Source organism: Schistocerca serialis, chromosome 9, assembly GCF_023864345.2.
Source record: "Schistocerca serialis cubense isolate TAMUIC-IGC-003099 chromosome 9, iqSchSeri2.2, whole genome shotgun sequence".
Lineage (NCBI taxonomy): Eukaryota > Metazoa > Arthropoda > Insecta > Orthoptera > Acrididae > Schistocerca > Schistocerca serialis.
Genome location: NC_064646.1, coordinates 508,051,877 through 508,062,945, shown reverse-complemented (window position 1 = coordinate 508,062,945; position 11,069 = coordinate 508,051,877). Strand labels below are relative to the sequence as shown.

Genomic DNA, 11,069 nt, shown 5'->3' with positions numbered 1-11,069 from the left:
TAGTACTATGTTGCACCGAACATCATAATATGCATGTTCTTGTTCGTCAAGGAGTACATAGCATATGTGATACAAAATGGCCCACTATTCATATGCACTGATCTTCCTCTGCTGGTTACCATAATGGAACAACTGTTTCTTCCATTTCAATGAAGAGGGACTTTCGAATATGGAAGCCTGATGAGAACAGCCCTGTTAAAGTACTGGAGACATTTCTCTGAAGCAGTGATCCACTGCCAGCACTACAGTTACTTCCCACTCTTCATTCTTCTTCTCCAAATTGTCTGGATAGGAACTGGTGATAAGGATCTCGAGACCAAAATCACAATGGATTTAACCGTAGGTCTACATATGAACTGCCTCTTTCTGTAGATCTCCCATAATTTATATATGCCTCGTTTTTTCCATTTTTTTTTTACCATGCATACATTTATTTGCTACACATTAAAAAACACAGATAATATTTTATATTTTACTTTGTATAAAAGTTTTAGAGAGATTGTAATTTAAGTACAACATTTGAGTTTACAATTAATAAGTAGTATTTGGCTGGAACCAGTAAAGTCATGGTGGCAGTAAGAACAGCTTCACACAATAATGAAAGCACATTTAGCAAATGACACATTTGCTGTACACAATCAGTCACACACACTGACTATATACCTAACATTACTGAAAGCTGTTACGGCCTATATACAACGATATTAATAAATAATTCAGTATTTACATTCTTGTTTAAAAATACAGTATACATACAAATATAACAAGCTCACAGCAGTGATAAAATAAGAGGGAAGAACCTCACTGCACACCGCACACTTCAAAACACCACCGTTCACTCCAACGTTCCAATTCATTCTGTGGAATGTTACAAGAGTATAACATATTTGGGGCAGGGCACCCAGCAGCGCAGACGCACTGCCAACAGTCCTTACAGATGTCGCAAATCAGGTGTCCTAGAACGCCGACCTCTTACAGCTGAGCAATGGGCGACAGCGAGTCACTCAGCCGGGGAAAGGTCGTCAAGGAGATCTGATTTGCGTCGCTGCCCTAGCAACTCGCCGCCACCAACCTGAAAGGTAAACATCAGGTGAAATCCAATGACATTCTCAAAAACAGACTATCATACCTGAGATCGATGTGCACGTGCCTTTATAATCTGTGTAGCCAAATTGTGGTTTGCACTGATTATAAACAGAACAGTTTCAAAGAGCCCTAAGAGGGATGTTTGATTCAAGTTGTGTTTGGACAGAGACGTAATGTTAATGACTGCTGTCACATCAGCTTTTGTGCATATATTCACAGTTTTGTTGCTAGTTGACAAAGACACACACACACACACACACACACACACACACACACACACACACACACACAGATTGTGGTGGCAGGTTTCTCTGTAGCTTGGTCCAAGGAATGGTTAGGTTAGAAGGTAACAGTCTGGCTGAGAATCGGTGAAGGTAACGATGTGATTTTTTTTTCTTTTTTGTGGTGACAGACTGAACTGTAGCTTAACCCGTTTGAAAAAAATCACCAATAACGTCAAGTTCTAGTGTTCTAATCGCCACACAGTTTACAGTGTTTGCCACACGTTTCCCACGTCACAGGTCAAAGCCGACAATCGTATCAAACATTCCTCTATTAATGTAAGAATAACTACAATGTAAGAGAATAATAATGTAATTAAAAAGCTGTATCCAACACACTTTGTTTCAAAAGGTACAGCCACTATCATTACTATAATTAGTGCATCACTTTGTGTTTCAATGAAGGGTGTTAAATTTCTCACTTCTTTCTTGGTGTGGCTGAAATAACAATGTTCTTCACTTTTTTTGTGTAAGCCATTTTAAGCAACCTGGTATGAGCAAACCTTAGAGAGAAAAATTGTCTAGAGTAAAAAAAAAATAATACTAATTTGTGCCTTTGTGTATGTGTGTGTGTGTGTGTGTGTGTGTGTGTGTGTGTGTGTGTAGGGTGGGGAGGGTTGTAGGAGGAAAACAATATTGCGTTATTAGTTTTATTTGTAGTTTTATTTGATCTATTGTTATTGTCTGTAAATGCATGATAAAACAAGTTTTGGATTACCTGAATTAGACACAAAAACGAAGGGGAGACTTTTTTGCTGTTTGATAAAGGAATTATTAATTATACCAATTTGTTACTTTATTTATGTTGGAACCGATGAGTGTCATTTCAAGAATTCAGCAATTAATGTATCTTGGATTTAAAAAAATTGTGTGAGCTAACCAAGCCAGAAATTAGTTTCATATCCCATGAATCATTTGTACGAGTAATTGCGACATGGGATGAATCTTTTGACGTTCACATTACCTATTCATTCGTCAATATGGCTACATACTGTCCATCTACAAGTTCTTTTAAATAAATTAATAAAGAAAAAAAAATGCGAGTAATTCCTACCCACCACCTTTTACAGATTATAAAAAGATAAATTCTGCTGTGGAGCAGGAGTTGCCAAGGAAAAATTTTCAATTTTTTTCTCTCAAATTTAACTTTGCTGTCAGCCAGACATTTTATCCAAAACTGTGGTTGGAATTTTTGTACCCTTTTCTGTGCTAAAGGCAACCTTAATGTGAAGTAATTTTTTCTTCCGGCATTGTAATGATGTACATCATTGTTCCTTTTAAACTGAAGTGGATTATTTGCAAAAGAATCTTCATAATGGATTAAATGTACTGTGAACAGTAGTCCAAATGCCTAAATCCTTAAGCAAATACCCATTTTTGAGCAATGAAGACTTCCATTCTTAAAGATGAGTTGCCCCAGACATTTTGAATGAAAATACACAAAATACCAACTTACTGATCTGTCTCTCGCCAAGATTTGCAATGATTCTAAGTGCAATTGTGGCTGAACTAAGCTGTTTTAGGAGTTCTAAAATGAGTTTTTTTTCTGTTTAAATAATCATCAATATGAAAACTTAAAATTTTTTGAAGTTTTCACCCCAGATACTATTTACTCACTTATCATTGGTGTAGTACATCTGGATCTGCAGAAGTGAATACGTTATGTCTCTCTGAAACTCAGACACATCATTCACAGAAAACCACTCGAGGATACTTTTAAGAACATGATTTACCATTTCTTCTGCCATTGTATATATGTTTGGATTGATTTTAATACTAATGTCAAAAGCAAAGGTCATTTACATATATGAGAAACAACTGTGCCTTAAGAATGGCTTTTATGGAGCACTGTGATTCCTCAGTCAGAAGAATCTCCAATGCCTACATCGGTCGAATTATGAAGCTCAACTTCGGAGATGGTCATTTCATTACTTATCTTATTGAGGGAATATTAATGCAAGGATAAGATTTATGTGTTCTGTGGATTCATTTATAAATAACTTCCCTGCTTCAGTCATGATTTTCTTTTATTTATATTTTGCACGATGTGTTTCGGGAAATTATTCACATTTTTAAGTGGGTTTTTTGTATGCTATGCCATTTATATATGATGTTTTTGATGTGTGAGATGCCGCATTGTTCTGTTGTCTTTACTGTAATAACAGGGTGTCCCAGGAGGAACGGTCAATATTCAGAGATACGACAGGAACGATCACTCGAAGCAAAAAAGTCTAGTAAACATGGGCTCTAAAATGCATACCTTAAGAGCTATAAGCACTTCTTCATCTTCAATACTGCGAAACAAATCTCTTCTACTGCAAGCTCTTTGCTTCCCATATTTTGAGAGGTGGTAGTACGGATCAAAACAAGAAAAAAATGTCGAGTAAACATGGGCTCTGAAGTGCATATCTTAAGAGCCATGAGCACTTGTTCATCTTCACTGGTGTGAAACATCTCTTCTGTGGAACACCTGCTCACAGCCCTTAAGGTATGCATTTTAGAGCCCATGTTTACTAGACTTTTTTGCTTTGAATGATCGTTCCTGTCATATCGCCAAATACCGACTGTTCCTCCTGGGACACCCTGTGTAAAAACACGTGCAATTTTTAATTGATGATCAGTCTTTACATAGAGTTAGTGGTGAAAAATGGAAGAACTACTACTTACAGTTTTCTTGTGATCCACTTGTGCAGAAGTTCATACATATTAAATATCACACAATTTTTGTGCACAGCACACGTTGAAGATAACAACCATATATAAATAGTTACAAAGAAAATATTTTTACATTTAGTCAGCACAGATCAACTCAAATTGTTTGTTTTTCATTTTGGGACATCTGTTGTAGAAGATGGGTATCTTTTAGCAAATATGACTTGGTGTCATGAGAGTTAAAACATTTTGATCATCTGATAAAGTTTAACAACTTTTCATCAAACCTTCCCAGATTAAACAAAGCACTGGCTACACAGTAAAGAGACATAATAATTACATTCCACAAGAAATTGAGAACTTTATTCCTATTTACTTATTTATTTGCATCTAAGTTTTCTCTAATGCTGACACTCACGCAGGCTCATTCTAATAAAACATTATTATGACTGATGTAAATCAGTGTGATAAGTAAAAAAATTCTCCTTGCACCACAAGATTCCATTTCACCACTAATCAAGTCTCCTTTTCATTCAGAGAAATCACAGAAAACCTCAATCTGGGTGTGGTTTTGAATATTGTCTCTTACACTATGTAATCGGTGATACAATACTGGCAGGTTTATGTAAGGCAGAATTGACCAATATGCTTCTCATGAATGGAGACACACAATGCAATGAAAGAGTAGCAGAATAACACTATGAAGAATTGTTGCTCCAATGATACCAATAGTTATGCACTGTTACAAACAGCACAATACGAGGGTTCTATTACTCCATGTTTTGTAAGTTTTTATTATTCATCCCTGCATAAGTGTCAATGACATACCATTATCAATGATCAAATCTATGGGCAAAGAAACAAGACAGGATTTAATAATGTTCTTTAACAAACACAAGAAACATTACAAACTTAGGGCATTTGCAGTAACAATACCTTAACACCAGGGGGTTCAGACTCTCACTGTGAACAGCAGATGTCACTAAATATGACCCACTTATTAGAATCCAAGTACTGAAATAAAGAAATAAACAAATAATACTTTGGTCCCTTACATAAAAGAAATAACTGCCTATTCAAGGCACATGCTTATTTACCCATTGCTGAGTCCCATTCGAATCTACAAGATAATGATTGCATATACTTGTAGTTCATTATTAGAAATACTACTTTATCTTATGCCTTAGCTGCATCTCAAGATGGCTGCAGATTTCTGGTCCTGTGTGGCCTACTACAGTATAGTAAGACCAATAGTGTTACCATCCCCATACATCTACATGGATACCCTGCAAATCCCACTTAAGTACCTGGCAGTTTGTTCATCAAACCAACTTCACAATAATTCTCTATTCTTTCAATCTCGAACAGTGTGTGAGAAAAATGAACACCTATACCTTTCAGTGTGAACTTTGATTTCCCTTATTTTATTATGATGATTGTTTCTCCATAGGTAGGTCAGTGTCAACAAAATATTTTTGCATTTGGAGGAGGAAGCTGATGACTGAAACTTTGTGAGAAGATTTATTATATATTTATTATATGAAGTATGAAAGTGGAACCACCAGGTGTCTAGGTCTGGCACCAAACAAATGCACTTTCACATAACTTTTGTAAGCGTTTAAAATGCAAGTCTCATTGTTTTTGCTCACAAATAATCCTGCTATTGACATTTGATACAGGTTAAGTATACATTTTGTTGTCTTGCGCCCATGCAGAAACAAAGCATACTTATGCCGCAGGCTTTAGCTTGAAGTTACAAGTATATGACTGGGCTCACAGAACTTCATGCTGCAATGAATTCTGAAAGTCAGAGATCATGGAAGTGTTGTGCCATAGAATCATAGATGACATATGGCGTCTCTTTCCACAAGATTTGTACTCAATCCATACAGCACTGTCAATGGCTTCAGCAGGACAATGCAAACAGGCTGCTGCCCTACTGTTGTTCAATGCCAGCAGAACATGATGGCTAGAGAAGCAGTGATACCCATTTTCATCTCAAAATGCTAACACACTCCTTACTAAACAAGGCCGAGCATTGTGTGATTGGAATACTGCATGTTCAGCTGCCTGAAAGATAGGCAGTACCTTAAGCATTAAAACCTCCCCAAATTTATAGGCTCTGTTCAGATTGTATTGTATGAAATAAGGAAGGAAAGACATTTAAGGTTCAATGGCCTGTCAATCTGTCAATGACCAGATCATTCTAGACAGAGCACGAACTCGGATTGGGGGAGGATGCGAAAGGAAACATGCCATGTCCTTTTGAAAAGAACCATCCAAGCATTCAGCTTAAGCAATTTATGGAAACCAAAAAAATCTAAATACAGATGACCACCACTGCACTAACACATTCAGTGTGACACCCACTGTATTCAATGGTGCCTGCAACTTACACTTAATGTTTATCTATTAGACAACTGGAGAAATAGGCATCCAGGGTGCACTAACCCAACAAATGTGCAATAACTGCTGTGGGGCAGGACGAAGGAGAATTTGTCAGAAAACAGTAAGGAAGACCCATTCCTTCTGAGATCAATCATTCTCCTCAGTTCCAGCTCAATCACATACTGATAATCTTTGATGACAGCTCTGAGCTTGAGGTGACACTGGGGTAGGCATGTATAAAATTCCCTGTCAGAGTATTTTTATATATCTGTCACACTTAACATACAAGGGGCATTCAACGAGTAATGCAACACTTTTTTTCTGAAAAAAGGTTGGTTTTATTCATGATTCCAATACCCCACTCTTTTGGCTACAAAACCCTGTTTTTCAACATAATCTCCATTCAACCTGACAACCTTCTGCCGCCTTACTGGGAAGGCCTGTACGCCCGCAGGGCCCACTCTACTGGTTGCTGTCAGAGCCAATGTGTTGCTGCATCAATAACCTCCCCATCATCCATGTACTGCTTCCCGTGGAGTGTATCCTTCATTGGGCCAAAGACTTGGAAGTCTAAAGGTGCAAGATCCAGTCTGTAGGGTGGATGAATAAGAACAGTCTGATGAAGTCTTGTGAACTCCTCTCAGGTGTACAGACTTGAGTGAGGCCTTGCATTGTTATAGAGAAGTAGTTTGTTTGGTGGCGACGAATGTGCTGAAGTTGTTTCTTCAGTTTTCTAAGGGTAGCACAATGCACTTCAGACTTGATCACTGCACTATGAGGGAGGAAATCAAAAAGAATAACCCCTTCCAAGTCCCAGAAGACCATCACCATGACTTTACTTGTGTGTGTAGTGCTACCCCATGGATTGCTGTTTTATTCCCAGTTCAAAGTGATAAACCCACATTTCACTGCCTGTGATAATGTTCGACAAAAAATTGTCACAATCAGCCTTGTAAAGCACAAGAAAATTCTGCAGAGATGGTCCTTCAGGTCTTCTGTTAGGTGCAAAATATCTGATCAGGAGAACACACACAACTGAGTAACATATTTATAGAATAAAAATCTGCTTCTTCAATTTCTAGTAAATGAAGCAGATTTTTATTCTATAGAAATGTCTGTGAGATGGCGAGGAACCCCGTGGGCACACATCACTGAGTACCCTACATCTACATCTACATCTACATTTATACTCCGCAAGCCACCCAACGGTGTGTGGCGGAGGGCACTTTACGTGCCACTGTCATTACCTCCCTTTCCTGTTCCAGTCGCGTATGGTTCGCGGGAAGAACGACTGTCTGAAAGCCTCCGTGCGCGCTCTAATCTCTCTAATTTTACATTCGTGATCTCCTCGGTAGGTATAAGTAGGGGGAAGCAATATATTCAATACCTCATCCAGAAACGCACCCTCTCGAAACCTGGCGAGCAAGCTACACCGCGATGCAGAGCACCTCTCTTGCAGAGTCTGCCACTTGAGTTTGTTAAACATCTGCGTAACGCTATCACGGTTACCAAATAACCCTGTGATGAAACGCGCCGCTCTTCTTTGGATCTTCTCTATCTCCTCCGTCAACCCGATCTGGTACGGATCCCACACTGATGAGCAATACTCAAGTATAGGGCGAATGAGTGTTTTGTAAGCCACCTCCTTTGTTGATGGACTACATTTTCGAAGGACTCTCCCAATGAGTCTCAACCTGGTACCCGCCTTACCAACAATTAATTTTATATGATCGTTCCACTTCAAATCGTTCCGCACGCATACTCCCAGATATTTTACAGAGGTAACTGTTACCAGTGTTTGTTCCGCTATTATATAATCATACAATAAAGGATCCTTCTTTCTATGTATTCGCAATACATTACATTTGTCTATGTTAAAGGTCAGCTGCCACTCCCTGCACCAAGGGCCTATCCGCTGCAGATCTTCCTGCATTTCGCTACAATTTTCTAATGCTAAACTTCTCTGTATACTACAGCATCATCCGCGAAAAGCCGCATGGGACTTCCGACACTATCTACTAGGTCATTTATATATATTGTGAAAAGCAATGGTCCCATAACACTCCCTTGTGGCACGCCAGAGGTTACTTTAACGTCTGTAGACGTCTCTCCATTGATAACAACATGCTATGTTCTGTTTGCTAAAAACTCTTCAATCCAGCCACACAGCTGGTCTGATATTCCGTAGGCTCTTACTTTGTTTATCAGGCGACAGTGTGGAACTGTATCGAACGCCTTCCGGAAGTCAAGAAAAATAGCATCTACCTGGGAGCCTGTATCTAATATTTTCTGGGTCTCATGAACAAATAAAGCGAGTTGGGTCTCACACGATTGCTGTTTCCGGAGTCCATGTTGATTCCTACATAGTAGATTCTGGGTTTCCAAAAACGACATGATACTCGAGCAAAAAACATGTTCTAAAAGTCTACAACAGATTGACGTCAGAGATATAGGTCTATAGTTTTGCGCATCTGCTCGACGACCCTTCTTGAAGACTGGAACTACCTGTGCTCTTTTCCAATCATTTGGAACCTTCCGTTCCTCTAGAGACTTGCGGTACACGGCTGTTAGAAGGGGGGCAAGTTCTTTCGCGTACTCTGTGTAGAATCGAATTGGTATCCCGTCAGGTCCAGTGGACTTTCCTCTGTTGAGTGATTCCAGTTGCTTTTCTATTCCTTGGACACTTATTTCGATGTCAGCCATTTTTTCGTTTGTGCGAGGATTTAGAGAAGGAACTGCAGTGCGGTCTTCCTCTGTGAAACAGCTTTGGAAAAAGGTGTTTAGTATTTCAGCTTTACGCGTGTCATCCTCTGTTTCAATGCCATCATCATCCCGGAGTGTCTGGATATGCTTTTTCGAGCCACTTACTGATTTAACGTAAGACCAGAACTTCCTAGGATTTTCTGTCAAGTCGGTACACTGGAGGACAAGTGTATCATCACTGGCAACAGAGACATCCAATTGAGGAGCGAGGTGTTTCATTGTGATCAGTCAGTCTCCTCAAATGAGAGTATCCAAATGCTCCAACACTGCAAGAACAACAGCTGCGTGTGGCCAGCAGGCACTGGGAGATTGGAAAAGTTTGTGCAACCTCGTTGCAATGATGACATATGCTTACCATGCTTTTGTTCACTGCCAGGTCCCCATAGACATTCTGCAAGTGCCTATGAATATCTGCAATGTTCTTGTTTTCTGTGAAAAGAAAATTAATGACAACTCTGCTTGGAACACATCTCTGTTGCAGAAGCCATTTGAAGGCTATGTATAGTGCTGCCACCTATCATTTATGAAGGTATAGGGGCTGAAATAGGGATATCCCACAGTATCCCGCAACAAATTCCACATTTTTTCAGCTGAAATTGACGGGGAAAAAGGAACAACATTGCTGCTATACCTGTGTGATACACATTGAAATAAATGCTATGGCCAAGCACTATTATAAAAAAGATCACACTTGGTACTGTGAGACTATTCAGATATTAACACCTGTATCATCCTCCTGAGGATTCCATTTACAGTGAAGGCCTTGAAAAAAGTTTGAAAAGTGATTTTAATTAATTGTGTTGATGGTTTCAAAATAAATAAAAAAATATTTATGATTATAATAGAGGGAAACATTCCACGTAGGAAAAATACATCTAAAAACAAAGATGATGTGACTTACCAAATGAAAGTGCTGGCAGGTCGACAGACACACAAACAAACACAAACATACACACAAAATTCAAGCTTTCGCAACAAACTGTTGCCTCATCAGGAAAGAGGGAAGGAGAGGGAAAGACGAAAGGATGTGGGTTTTAAGGGAGAGGGTAAGGAGTCATTCCAATCCCAGGAGCGGAAAGACTTACCTTAGGGGGAAAAAAGGACGGGTATACACTCGCACACACACACACACACACACACATATCCATCCACACATATACAGACACAAGCAGACATATTTGAAGACAAAGAGTTTGGGCAGAGATGTCAGTCGAGGCAGGAGTGCAGGGGCAAAGATGTTGTTGAATGACAGGTGAGGTATGAGTGGCGGCAACTTGAAATTAGCGGAGATTGAGGCCTGGTGGATAACGGGAAGAGAGGATATACTGAAGAGCAAGTTCCCATCTCCGGAGTTCGGATAGGTTGGTGTTAGTGGGAAGTATCCAGATAACCCGGACGGTGTAACACTGTGCCAAGATGTGCTGGGCGTGCACCAAGGCATGTTTAGCCACAGGGTGATCCTCATTACCAACAAACACTGTCTGCCTGTGTCCATTCATGCGAATGGATAGTTTGTTACTGGTCATTCCCACATAGAATGCGTCACACTGTAGGCAGGTCAGTGGGTAGATCACGTGGGTGCTCTCACACGTGGCTCTGCCTTTGATCGTGTACACCTTCCGGGTTACAGGACTGGAGTAGGTGGTGGCGGGAGGGTGCATGGGACAGGTTTTACACCGGGGGCGGTTACAAGGATAGGAGCCAGAGGGTAGGGAGAGTGGTTTGGGGATTTCATAGGGATGAACTAACAGGTTACGAAGGTTAGGTGGACGGCGGAAAGACACTCTTGGTGGAGTGGGGAGGATTTCGTGAAGGATGGATCTCATTTCAGGGCAGGATTTGAGGAAGTTGTATCCCTGCTGGAGAGCCACATTCAGAGTCTGGTCCAGTCCCGGAAAG

General features: G+C 39.9%; 1 protein-coding gene across 3 annotated transcripts in view; it reads right to left on the bottom strand.

Moving 5' to 3' along the window:
* Window positions 1-458: 458 nt before the first annotated feature.
* LOC126418701 (nicastrin) overlaps window positions 459-11,069 on the bottom strand; it is a 131,335-nt gene continuing 120,724 nt past the window's right edge. For 2 of the 3 annotated variants that reach the window (XM_050085597.1, XM_050085598.1), the window contains exons 12-13: window positions 3,628-3,950; window positions 459-1,072 (exon numbers count right to left, since the gene is read on the bottom strand). In XM_050085597.1, coding sequence (XP_049941554.1) covers window positions 3,881-3,950 — 70 coding nt within the window. In that variant the 3' untranslated portion in view covers window positions 459-1,072; window positions 3,628-3,880. The remainder of the gene's footprint in view (window positions 1,073-3,627; window positions 3,951-11,069) is intronic. The other variant, XM_050085599.1, reaches the window with a different exon arrangement.